General features: G+C 43.2%; 1 protein-coding gene across 7 annotated transcripts in view; it reads right to left on the reverse strand.

Moving 5' to 3' along the window:
* Positions 1 to 13,362, reverse strand: part of UNC80 (unc-80 homolog, NALCN channel complex subunit) — a 184,277-nt gene that overhangs the window by 169,383 nt on the left and 1,532 nt on the right. For 6 of the 7 annotated variants that reach the window (XM_082230828.1, XM_082230826.1, XM_082230825.1 and 3 more), the window contains exons 2-6: positions 11,547 to 11,595; positions 3,800 to 3,956; positions 2,518 to 2,840; positions 1,171 to 1,294; positions 105 to 178 (exon numbers count right to left, since the gene is read on the reverse strand). In XM_082230828.1, coding sequence (XP_082086954.1) covers positions 105 to 178; positions 1,171 to 1,294; positions 2,518 to 2,840; positions 3,800 to 3,956; positions 11,547 to 11,595 — 727 coding nt within the window. Of the gene's footprint in view, positions 1 to 104; positions 179 to 1,170; positions 1,295 to 2,517; positions 2,841 to 3,799; positions 3,957 to 11,546; positions 11,596 to 13,362 lie in introns of those variants that run through there. The other variant, XM_082230823.1, reaches the window with a different exon arrangement.

The following is a 13,362-nucleotide window of genomic DNA, read 5'->3' on the forward strand; positions in this document are numbered from 1 at the left end:
CATTCCTTTCCAGGATCGCTTCCTTCCCTGCAGTTCCTTAGCTCGCCCCCCTGCCCCTCCCCTCCCTGTGATTCCAATAAAGATTGTACAGCCTCAGACATTACCTCTGTACGTCCAGCATCCACATTAGGAGATTCACATGTCAGAGTCTGGTTTTTCATTGGAGAACTCCTCTTTGCTGGCAAATGAAGAACTTGTTAGTAGGCAAGCTATGTGACTCAAAGCACAGAAACACTGGAATTGGCTAAGAAGTGCATGCATTTTTAAATAAAACAAACAAAAACCTCTTGAATCATGCAAATGCAGCCTCCCAGGCTTCTCTATCAATCCCTTCAGGCTCTCCCCAGGCTACAACCCTCACCAAACTTACTTCACACCCTCTTCTAGTGCTTTCACCTGGGTGGGAGATGTCATTGAACTCTGATAATGCACAGGAGCCACCTGATTAACTCTGTCAGTGAAAGCCCTGTGGAAGGGCTTCAGTGTGTGCAATGGGGCATCTCCCCTCTCCTTCTCCTTGCACCTCTGAAATTAGCTGGGTGTGAACCCCCAGAACTGTATACGGGAGGGGGGAGTGTCGTTCTATTTGGCACTTTTGCAATAGTGCAGCAATGAATACCACCAAATGCCTCTTGATGGATGATAGAGAGGGTGTTTGAGTGTCTGTAGATAGTAGACTACTGAACAAAGATTACATTCGCATGCACTGCTGCCCCTACTTTGCCTCTGGCCGCTAGAGTTGCCATATTTCAGAAAGCGAAAATCCAGACACAAAAGTTTTTTGGGGGCCAAAGTTGACATGGCATGCCATACATCTGGATTTTCTGGGAAGTCTTGCCGATTTCTGCCCGGACACTGCTTTTGACCACAGTATTCCAGGAAATTCTGGACATATGGCCACCCACCACTGTCATGTGTCCCCTGGAATGTTTCCCATGAGACATTGTGACCCTTGGTCTGGAAAAGGTTCCCCAGCTCTGTGTTAGGGACTTGGAGCCCTGTTAGATACTACATCTACTATTAAGAGGTGATTCTCTTCAAAAGAATTTGCTATTGGTTCTTTGGTGGAAGTTTGAGGAAGCCTCAAACTCTATAACAGACACTTACCAGCTACTTCTCTATGACTTTCAGTTTCTAAGTACTTTTGCATGCATTAGCACAACCACAAACCTGTGATTATATTCCTGATGGGTTTAACCAGTGCAGTAAAGGCGGAAACTTCAGGTTGCCTGTGCTCCCACATCGGCTGCCAAATAACAAGGCCACTGGCCAGACGAAAAGTCAGATCAGATTCCTAAAAGGACACAAGAACATGGGGACACCTGTGGATCTGACGGAGAAGAGCACTGATATTTTTTATTTAAACCCAGAGATTCCTTGTTCTAAAATCTCATAGGTAGAGTCCTTCTGTCCTATAAACCACTCTCTTATTCCATTTTACACATGGTTTATCCACAAAAGTGTGTGGACAATCATGGGGGTGGTATGTTGTGCACAAGGTGTCTTGTGACTGGGTTTGGGGTGCAGGCAGTGGGAGCAGCCATTGGCTCTGTGTTGCTGTAGTTGGGGAAGAGTATCTGAAGTTCTTATTGCTGGTTCCATGTTCACTCTCCAAAAATGTAATGCAATTCTACCTGTGATGAAGGTGGTAGAAATTGTAAGAATCATCTCATGCACCGAATAAACATTTTATACAGCAAAAAGAAAGAAAGAAAGAAAGAAAGAAAGAAAGAAAGAAAGAAAGAAAGAAAAGGGGTTGCTCTAAGGACTCTGCTACACCCTCCATTTGATACCCTAAAAGAAAAGTTTCTGTGAGATACCATAGGAATGCCAGACATGAAAGATGGAATGGTTGCCCTTGTGGGTCCAGGCCTCCTCCAGAATCCTCCACAGTAGGATTTGGAGGGTTGTCTGACTTGAGCTTCCATGCTTCTGTCTGTATAAGTATGAGTGAACCTGAGGGAAATAAAGCAGGGACAAGGGGAACTCTGGGAGTGGTCGTGGAATCAGAGTGTCCCACAACACTGGAGATCTAGGAAGGAAACACAGTAGCCACTTCTGGACATTGTAAGTAATTTAATACTTTCTAGGCACGGGACAAGCAGAACAAGCCTCGGTCCTGTATACCTGAAGGAGCATCTCCACCCCCATCGTTCAGCCCGGACACTGAGATCCAGCGCCGAGGGCCTTCTGGCGGTTCCCTCATTGCGAGAAGTGAGGCTACAGGGAACCAGACAGTGGGCCTTCTCGGTAGTGGCGCCCGCCCTGTGGAACGCCCTCGCTTCAGATGTCAAAGAGATAAATAATTACCTGACATTCAGAAGACATCTTAAGGCAGCCCTGTTCAGGGAAGTTTTTAATATGTAACGCTGTACTGTTTTTAACACTGATTGGGAGCCGCCCAGAGTGGCTGGGGAAACTCAGCCAGATGGACGGGATATAAATAATAAATTATTATTATTATTATAGGCACGGGACAAGCAGAAGTGTTGACGAGCCTTTACTTTAAGCACTTACTTTGATCCTATGAACTAGCGGAGCAAACAAGAATACAAAGAGCTCCACTGTGGCCATTGAATTCTGAAAGAACTTCCTCCTGTTGTTCTCCTCCTCTTCATTGGTGCTGTCACGCCTTGGATGCCCGGGAGATCCCTGGTTTTCAATCTGGTGGATGAAAGCGCTGCTGCTCCCTCTCCAGCTTGATGCCCTGTCTCCACCTCCTCCTCCTCCTCCTCCTCCTCCAAAGCGGTCATTGCTGCAGTCTTGAGGAGCTTCTAGCAACATCCAGTGCAGAGTATGAAGCAGCTTCGTTTCTGCAACACCAAGTTTATCCTGATGTCCTAGATGAGAAAATACAGCAAGACGTTCTGGGTCTTCCCATGCACTGTTGTGGGATTTTGTCTTCTGGTGATATATTAGTTTTGCTATGGCTTATGTCGAAGCTACAAACATGAGTCTGACCAAACTGCGGGAGGCATTGGAAGACAGGAGTGCCTGGCATGCTCTGGTCCAGGGGGTCACGAAGAGTCGGACACGACTAAATGACTAAACAACAACAACAACATGGCTTATGGCTGAGCAACATTTATTTTACTACTACGCTACTAAAACTACTACTGCGATATAATTAATTGAAAGTTTAAATGTTCTCCTCCACACCAAGGCCATGGGCTGTTACAATGTTCAGTCTTTATCTAGAAGTTCTCTCTAGCTTCCCCTCCCCCCATAATTTGATGGGTGTGTGTGTGTGTGTGTTCCTACTGGAAATAGGCTTTTGAATAGCAGGTAAAGGCAGGGTGACACATTATTTTTCTTCCACCCCTGATTCTTCACTCACATTCATCCACCCAGAAGCAGAAAAGGGACCTAGGCATGTAATGTAAGGTTACCAGATTTTTTTAAATGAATCCAGGGACACTTTTCAACTTCAGTAGAATGATAGGATTTTGTCAGGGGACTGATTTGGAAATTCGGGGAATGTCCCTGGGAAACGGGAACATCTGGTAACCTTAATGTAATGCCCAGATTGCCCTAAGACAATTTGTTTACCTAGTGGTGCCAGAGAAAGAAAACAAGACCTCTGGGCCCTTCTCAGGATAGATCTCCCAAACCCACATAGCTGAGAAATGAACAGGGTGTACCAGGAGTCATTCTGCTCAATCACAACCAACTGAAATCAAAAGGGGTAGGTAAATGCATCCCTTAGCCACAGCTTATCCTGCTTTGAGAACCATCAGTTTAAACTAGCCAGAACATAATTAGGGTTTTAGCATAATAGCATCCTAACATGCGCACTGACCTAACTTGTTCCGATTGGAAAGCAGTGTCGCCGTGCAGTGAAGAACATGGGGTAAGGCAGCTTGGACCAGTTCCCAGCGAGAAATGCTCTGGATGGCTTCAGAAAGGGCCGGTGAAAGACCGTGCAACTTATTCTCAACCAAAACTCTTTCAAAGGACTAAAATGAAGGAGGAAAAAGGAAAAAACAATCCTATTACATGTTCTTGAAAGACTGAACATTTCTGCTTTGTATGAAAATAGTACCATAAGTAAATTTAATGAGGACAGTTCCATTCTTCACACAGGAAGTCTGATTGGCCCACGTTGCAATGGTGGACAGTGGGCACATTATCTCTGGAAACCATGTCCACATGCATGGAAACCCTATTCAGCCCATTGCTCCTAGATTTAAGTACAGAGGGCTGACACACGTCTGTCATCATAGAATCATAGAATCATAGAGTTGGAAGAGACCACAAGGGCCATCGAGTCCAACCCCCTGCCAAGCAGGAAACAAAAAATATGTCAGGAACTTCTGGGCCCTTGTTGGACTTCCATGAGCAGCCAGGTCATGGCTAATGGTCAGAGCTGATGAAAGTTGTAAGGGGTTGTACTTTTGTTTGTTTTGTTTGTTTCATGCATTTTGTATTTTCATGCTGTAAACCACCCTATGATTCTTGGGTGAAGGGTGGTATGTCAATTTAATTAACATCAACATCAACAGCAGCAGCAGCAGCAGCAGCAGTGTTTGCTTCAGGAAACCCATCAAAACATTTGCATTTGCTTGGCACTGTCCTAAGATGTTTTTGTGAAAGGATAAAAGCCCAACCATTCAAAGTGCTGTTTTTGACCTAAAAACTTCACAGGGCAGTTCACAACATAAAAATGCAAAACGAGAATAGAGAAATAGAGAATAGAAGACAAAAACTAACCAATAACCCCCTTCCCTCAATGATTTAGAAGAACCACTTATACCCTTCTTCAAGGCCTGTCTATAAGGCCAGTTTTGTTGGCTGGCACAAGAAACAGGCTTCTGTGGAGGTCCAAGATTATGTAACCGTGGAGCCCCCCCCCCCAACTCTGCAAATTTTAAAGCGGGTGTTTTAAACCTATTGGGGGGGGGGGACTAGCTTTTTCCTAATCTATGCCTTTATTAAATGAGTGAGAGCTATTTTAGAATGTGTGTCATTTTAAAGTGCTGAATCTGTCCTGCCTGCTGTTTTATTTATTTTTAACCAGGCTATGTTTTTAAATTATTATGTACTGCCGCCATTTAAATTGCCTAGTTTCGTTTTCAATGGTATTGTGTTCATTGATATGTAAAGCTGTCTCTGTGTGGGCAACTTCACAAAAGGCAGCTTATAAATAAGTTTATAAGTAAACAAATCAGACTTTGATTGAAAATCGGCCTGTCAGTGCTGAAATTTTGATTGCTAGCAAGTGTAAATAACCCTCCAAAAAACCTTCAGTTAAAGAACAGCTACCAGGAAGCCACTGTGGGGTAGCATAAATGGATAAATAAACATAAATCAATGGTCTCCACAGAGGCGCCAACTCCTAGGGGCTGAGGGGGCTTTGCCCCCCAATAAAATATTTGAGGGGGCTATCCTCCCCAAGTTGATGGGCATTGCCATTCAAATTGTGTGCGCGCACCATGTCACGTGATCAATTATGTGGGGCAGGGCTTACCTGCCCCCCCAATCTTTTATTCAAGTTGGCACCCCTGAGTCTCCCCTTGTTTCCTTTTGGAACAAATTTATAAGGTGTAATAGAAAAGAACATTTTGAGCTTACCCACACATTTGTTCAGCAATTTCTTTTAACACTCCATGACCGAACATTTCTCTCTTTTTTTGTCCCAGACCTTTCCCCATAAAAACCTGCTCTTGAAAGCTGATTTGGAGCAAACATCAGTTTTCATTTTCCATGGTTTGTCGCTTGCTCTGATTGAGCCTTAAAGAGCAGGTTTTTGCAGGAAAAGCTCTAGGGTAAAAATAAACAGGGGGCTTGGACTTAGAGCTTTAAATCATGGATTGTGACTGGAAAGAGTGGGGGAAAGTAAGTGTGGACAAGCCCTTTGCTTGCTTTTTAAACACAGGATAGCGTGTTTGAACAAGGCTTTTCATTCATGCAAGACTCTCATATATTAATCAGCAGGGAATAGTAGCAATACTTGGTTAAGAAATTTTCTGGATATTTTAAAACTGCAATGTCGCTCAGTTGGTTGGAGCATGTTGTTGATAATGCCAATGTTGCAGGACATAGAATCCTAGAGTTGGAAGAGACCACAAGGGCCATCGAGTCCAACCCCCTGCCAAGCAGGAAACACCATCAGAGCACTCCTGACATATGGTTGTCAAGCCTCTGCTTAAAGACCTCCAAAGAAGGAGACTCCACCACACTCCTTGGCAGCAAATTCCACTGTCAAACAGCTCTTACTGTCAGGAAGTTCTTCCTAATGTTTAGGTGGAATCTTCTTTCTTGTAGTTTGGATCCATTGCTCCGTGTCCGCTTCTCTGGAGCAGCAGAAAACAACCTTTCTCGCTCCTCTATGTGACATCCTTTTATATATTTGAACATGGCTATCATATCACCCCTTAACCTCCTCTTCTCCAGGCTAAACATGCCCAGCTCCCTTAGCCGTTCCTCATAAGGCATCGTTTCCAGGCCTTTGACCATTTTGGTTGCCCTCCTCTGGACACGTTCCAGCTTGTCAGTGTCCTTCTTGAACTGTGGTGCCCAGAACTGGACACAGTACTCCAGGTGAGGTCTGACCAGAGCAGAATACAGTGGCACTATTACTTCCCTTGATCTAGATGCTATACTCCTATTGATGCAGCCCAGAATTGCATTGGCTTTTTTAGCTGCCGCATCACAGTGTTGGCTCATGTCAAGTTTGTGGTCAACCAAGACTCCTAGATCCTTTTCACATGTACTGCTCTCAAGCCAGGTGTCCCCCATCTTGTATTTGTGCCTCTCATTTTTTTTGCCCAAGTGCAATACTTTACATTTCTCCCTGTTAAAGTTCATGTTGTTTGTTTTGGCCCAGTTCTCTAATCTGTCAAGGTCGTTTTGAAGTGTGATCCTGTCCTCTGGGGTGTTAGCCACCCCTCCCAGTTTGGTGTCATCTGCAAATTTGATCAGGATGCCCTTGAGTCCATCATCCAAGTCGTTGATAAAGATGTTGAATAAGACCGGGCCCAAGACAGAACCCTGTGACACCCCACTAGTCACTCTTCTCCAGGATGAAGAGGAACATAAAGGACAGCTGCCTATTCCTGCATTACAGGGGGTTCGGCTCTATCATTCTATGAAAGACTTATTTTATGTATGTCCTTTCAAACCATCTGTACCACTTTTTTAGGTAACAATGAAGTGCCCTGATTCTAAATCAGGCATCTCCAAACTTGGCCCTCCAGATGTTTTGGGACTACAACTTCCATCATTCCTAGCTAACAGGACAGTGGTCAGGAAACTGTAGTCCTTAATGTAAAAAAAGGGCCAGGTTCCATCCTGCTCTGGGGGGGGGGAGTAATTGTTGGAACTGAGGTCAGTGGGGAAGGGGCTTAGGGAGCAGTGGCAGAGGCTGGTGTCTGAAAGGAAGTTGGAGATCCAGCTCAGGAGCTGATATCACTGGAGCAAAGAGTCAAGGGAGGAAATATGAGAGCAAGACAGCCTTCAAGAAAGCTGCTGTAAGTAACAGCATTGTTCATTATGAACTTGAGGTGGTAGCTATTGCTGGACCAAGTTAAAGACCATAGGTGCAATCCTGAGAGAATCCTGAAAAACTCCAGATTGCAGGAGGTATGGGTCACTAAGGCGATTACTGTGTTATGGTTCCTCCTGAGTCCTCTGATTCAGACCAGGAGTGCGAGGCACCTGAGGATGAGAACTCAGAGTGTGAAGAGAAGGGGATCAGACTATGCTGCAGAGACCACTTGATGAAGCTCTCCACTCCACCCTGCACCTAGATAAGCCTGGAACCGGCAAGGCGAGAAACACAAGGACCGATCCTTCCCAGCTTGCTAGGACAGAGCAGGAGAGTTCAGAGGAAGACACAGGCTCAGGGATTGATGCCACATCAAGAGATGAGAAGAGACTTTACCCACCCCCAGGAGGTATACCTGTCTTCAGATAAGGAATAAACTTGTTAGAACATGTTCACAGCTCCCATGCAAACTCCTGAACCTTGGCTTGTGATATTGGACCAGATTTGTTGATGCTACTCCTTTGCCTTGTAAGAGCACCTGGGCTTTCCTAGTTTGTATCATTAGACTGTTATAATAAAAGTTTACTTTTTTAAAACTTACAAGTAAATGCTTATGGGATCTGGACAGACTGCTTGTGAAGTCCTCTGGGTATAGTGCATTAACTGGCAAGGGAGCACTATAGGGTAATTGCCAAGGGTTTGATTTGGGGTGAAAAAGCAACCTTACATAGGCAGCTTCTTAAAGGGACAGTAACCCTATTGTGTATGTGGGCGCTATTTAATCATACAGTAACTAAGTGAAACCACAAGCGTTATAAGTAATCCTTTAAATAAACTTCATAGTATTAATATTGCAATTAAGCGCCAATAAAGTTGTAATGTATTGTTTTAAACAGAATACTGTGGTTGGTTTTGTCCCACATTCATCCATAGCTACTGAAAGTTTAACTATTATAGGAAAACAGGAAGATATTGAGTTATATGGTGGCCGATGAGACAAAGGGGGGGGGAATCTCTATATTTTGGGGTTGGGTTGGAAAGTACAGCATTAAAAGTGACCTCCAAATACAGCACAATACATCAACAAATTCAGCAAATACAAAAGGGATGTGTCTAAAAATAGTGCACTATCACACACTTCAATGGCTTCAACTTGGCAACTCAGATTCTAAAAATACACGGGACACTATTGAATTTTATAAGACCGTTACAATCTTAAATGGTAAAAGAAAAGGACTTTGTCTCCTTGACATTTAGGAAATTACAGTGTCAATAGAACAAAAGTCTGGAGAGCAGGGCAGAAAGCACTGACAGAGCCAGAAAGAACATTTCCACATGATGATACACAGTAAAGAGCTCCAATATCTAGCTTGGGAAGCATGTTTTGGATCTAGTTACTGTATATACTCGAGTATAAGCCGACTTTTTCAGCACATTTTTAATGCTGAAAAAGCCCCCCTCGGCTTATACTTGAGTGAGGCGGCAGTGGCGGGATAAGCTGCCCGAAGGAGCCCTTTCTCGCCGCTGGTCCTACCGCCGCCACCCGCCTCTCGCAAGGGCAGGCACAGGAAGCCACAGATGGGAGAGGCGCTGTGCTCTGAGGCGCTCTTGTGAGCGGCAGAGGCGGCGGCGGAGGGACAAGCAGCCCAAAAGGAGCCCTTTTGGGCTGCTTGTTCTTCCTCCATCGCTGCCGCCACCACCAGGTTTGTGATGTGGTGAACGGGTTTATACTTGAGTCAATAAGTTTCCCCAGGTTTTTGTGCTAAAATTAGGTGCCTTGGCTTATATTCGGGTCTGCTTATACTCGAGTATATACAATATGTTCTGATTGATTAAATGAAAAGGCTACAGCAAGGCTTGTTAATAGAGGGCTTGCTTCTGAAATACACTGGTAAGTCAGAAGCACAAGAGAAGAGGTCCAACACTCAATGCCCTTGGAGGTGATGTAGTAGCCCGGAAGCTAGAGCAGAATGGAAATGTAGTAACTGGTTGCCTCTCCCCAGCAATCCTCTGCATTGATGGGAAGCCTCCTCCCAGGTCTCTTACTCTGCTCCATACTCCAGTGCAGGGGAAGCATGTAGTGCCCTCCAAATATTGATGAACTACCATACCCATCATCCCTGACCATTGGCCATTCTGACTGGGGCTGATTGTGAGTGCTGGTCCATCAATGTCTGTAGGACACAACATTGACTATCTGTGCTCTAGAAGCACTTTGACACATTTTGTGGAAAGTTAAAAGTGTAGGTCCAAGTGGTCTGTGCCAGAGTCCTCATGCTACCCTCACCTTCCCACTCCATCTCCTACATACTGTGTAGTATCAAAGCAATATTAGCATAATGGAGGACTGCATGAATAATACTGCCACTGCTCCCTCTTCTCATCCATGTACTTGGAGTAGGGTAATGGACTGTGACTGTAAAAAGCAAGCTAGCAAATGAGCTCCCTAAAAGGAATTTATGATCGTATTTCAGTGGCATTATGAACGTAGGGAGACCATATTTAGTTAAGCTAATAGCTTACTAATAAGAACATAATGGGAGCAAATTATGAAAGCAAATCACAAGAGTTGTTCTCCTGATAGCTGGGACCCTCTCTCCAACATTTGGAATACAGTACAATGTGTTTGGGAAGATTATGTCCTCCAGCTGGTGACTGAAAGCAGGAGTGATATTTTGGAGCCAGTCTGCAACTTGAATGGACAGGAAGAGAGAAAAATTCAGAGAGTGAGAGTCTGGGTTGTTTGAAAGTGAAGCACCTTGAGTTGCAATGGTTCTCCCCAGAACTCTGAAACATGATCAGCAGATTAACTGCCTCCTGTAGGAGCGTCTGTCTGTTTTTGTTTTTATATGTGGAGAAATGTGAAGACCAAAGGATAATTTCATTTCAATTCACACATCAGTCCAGGGTGTGTGAATCAGGTCAGTTTGCTCAAAAATGCAGACCGAAACAAAATCCTCTACAAGGGAAGCTAACTGGGATGCTTTGTCCTGACATGCTTGGGAAGGAGTGTTTGATATGGAAGAGTGCATTGAAACATCAATTCCCACAACCCCACATTTCAGCTGTGTGAAACAGTATAGCATAGCAACAGTTGTGAATTTTCTGCTTGTACCTGTCAGAATTCAAGAACTTTGAGAAAGTGAGGAAAATAGTGTTTTCCTCACATGATATATAAAGCATGAGCAGTAAATTATTTATTTGCTCTGCAGGAGTGATTCAGTAAATCAAGGTCATATGCTAGAAGCCTGAAAAGAAATGGGTCATATTTCTTTGAAGTAGCATTTGTAGCTGTGCCAACTGAACAGAAGAGCATAGGGAGTCAAAACTCATGCATTAAGCTAGAGGGCATCATTCATAGTATGTCTGATGAGGTCCAGCAAACACAACAAGGCATAACCATCTGCATCAGTGATATGTGATTGACATGAGGTGCTGATATCCTATATTAGCAAAAGCCAGAACCAAAAGGCTTCAAAAACAACTGAGTTCATTAAATCATAAAATTGTAGAGTTGGGAAGGACCTCAAGAGTCGTCTAGTGCAACCTGCTGAACTGCAGGAATCTCAACCATAGCATCCCTGACAGATGGCCATCCAGCCTCTGCTTTAAAACCTCCACTGAAGGAGAGTCCACCATATTCCTAGGGGGCTGTGCCACTGCCAAACTGCTTTTACTGCCAGAAAGTTCTTCCTGATGTTATAAAACCTGTCTACCAGCCTTACTGACAGGGATTCTGCAATGGATATGAGCACACACCCTCTGCAATCTTCATGCTCAGAATCTCATCTGTCAGAATTATATTGATTTTGCCAGTACATAATAATGGAAACTTTTTTGTATTAAACAGCTAACAGTGTAAATCATGATAATAAATTTATATATAGTAATATTGGTTTGTACTTAGCTACTTTTGCCATGGTAAGGCAAGTGCTACATTTGGGCCATTGAGCTTAACAAAAGTCTGCCAGTTTCCTTTACTGAAATTAAGGAAATGCATGCAAATCCGTATATATATATATATATATATATATATATATATATATTGAAAGTCACATACCACACATGAAGCTTCATATTGTTTTCCCAGTTTGGGCCTCAAAAATGCACTGAGGGGAGAAAAAAGAAGTTTGTCAAAGGAATGGTCATAGGTACATAACACAGTTAAACATGCTGAATTACAATGAAGGTTACACAATGGCATAATTACTTACAGCACTGTGGCTATATAAATAAATCACACGCCAAGGTCCCAAGGAAACTGCATGTTACAAAGCTGACAAATAGGCCCATGTGGCTGCATCTGAGAGATTTCTGCAGGGGCTACAGTAAGTACTAGAGACGGAGGGATTTCCCTTTCCCAACAGTACATGGTACATGCCAGGGTGGGGTGGGCTGACGCTAAAGAAAAGCAAGGGAGATCCATTCCATCAGAGGCTTCAATTTTGGGAGTCTCAGGGTAAATATGTGCAGTGTAGGTGAGTGGACAGCAGTGGTAACCCACTCATAACAGTCAGCCAGCAGGCCTGGGAAATGTTAATGACAGCCTTCCCCAAGCTGCCATCTTCTTTGAATTTTTGGACTACAACTCCCATCAGCCCCAGCCAGCATATGGAGGGCACCAATCTGTGGAAGGCTGGTTTAGGATGCTGTGGCAAGGAAAGGTGACTAGTACTGGGATCTAATGTGAGGTGGAAGCCATTGTAAACTCTCCTCTACATGCCTAAGGCATGGCCTGCTCTGTAGGATCAGTCCAATAATAAAGAAGTCAATATTGTTTTCATACAAGAAGAAGATAATGCAACACTTGAACAAACTTAATTGAAAAATGTCAAATGAGTGTGAGATGATACCAAAAATGTCCCCTTTCCAAACTCACACAATACAGCCCCTTGCCTCATTTAATGTCTGAGGCCCAGGTAGCTGAAGCACCAACTTCTTGAACATGAAGACATTGGTTAATTTCATTTTCTGAAGTCTTGCCTCCTTTCTCAGAGGTGGTGAGGGTTTTTTCCTGGGGGCAGTTTTTGTGAGGGTGGGCAGAAGATGCCCTTGTCTGTATAACACTCTCTCTAGGGATGTTCCCCAGTCTCCTTCACTATATATTTTTTAAGCACCAGATGCAAACAATTCCATTTATGAAGGCCTTTGATGGACTATAATTATATACTCCAGATGGCTCGGTATCTCAACTCCCAGCTCCACTAAAGGTGTGGAGGAAGAGATCTTTTGAATTTATCTATTGCAAAGTGATGCTTTTTGTTTTGTTTTTCTGAGCTTACAAAGGCAAATGAAATGATAAACAATAATTTTCTGAAGTTAACAAATATTCTATACTATATTCATAAGTATACTAAGCATTATCCAGTCAAAGTGAAACACCTTTCAATCTCATTGATTTTAATGGATTATTTAACGATGTGTTCAGAATCAGATTTATCTGACTGGAAGCAATGGGATGTATAAGTGATACCAATTGTAGTTATATATTTATATATTTACATCTGATATTGCATGGCTTTAACTTCATTGTACTTTAAAAAATATAATTTCGTTTGTGTGTAAATCATAGTAAACTGACATTTTCCATGCTTTATCTCACAAAGTCTTCAGGATTCCATTTCAATGTAAGGTTATGCTGTGAAGTAGTGAACAACAAAATTGTGCAAAGTGACTTAAACATGTTATAAATTGAATTAATTCATTATAATATTTATAGCCGTCCCTTCACTGCAAGCAATCTCATGATGAGTCACATTCAAATAAATACAATGAGTTGTACCCAATGTTAGTTATACTAAGAGTAAGCCCACCAAAGTTATTAAATCTAAGTATAATCATTAATACTTATTAATTTCATAGGGTCTCTTTTGAGT

The sequence above is a fragment of the Podarcis vaucheri genome, assembly GCF_965113315.1.
Source record: "Podarcis vaucheri genome assembly, chromosome: 1".
NCBI lineage: Eukaryota > Metazoa > Chordata > Lepidosauria > Squamata > Lacertidae > Podarcis > Podarcis vaucheri.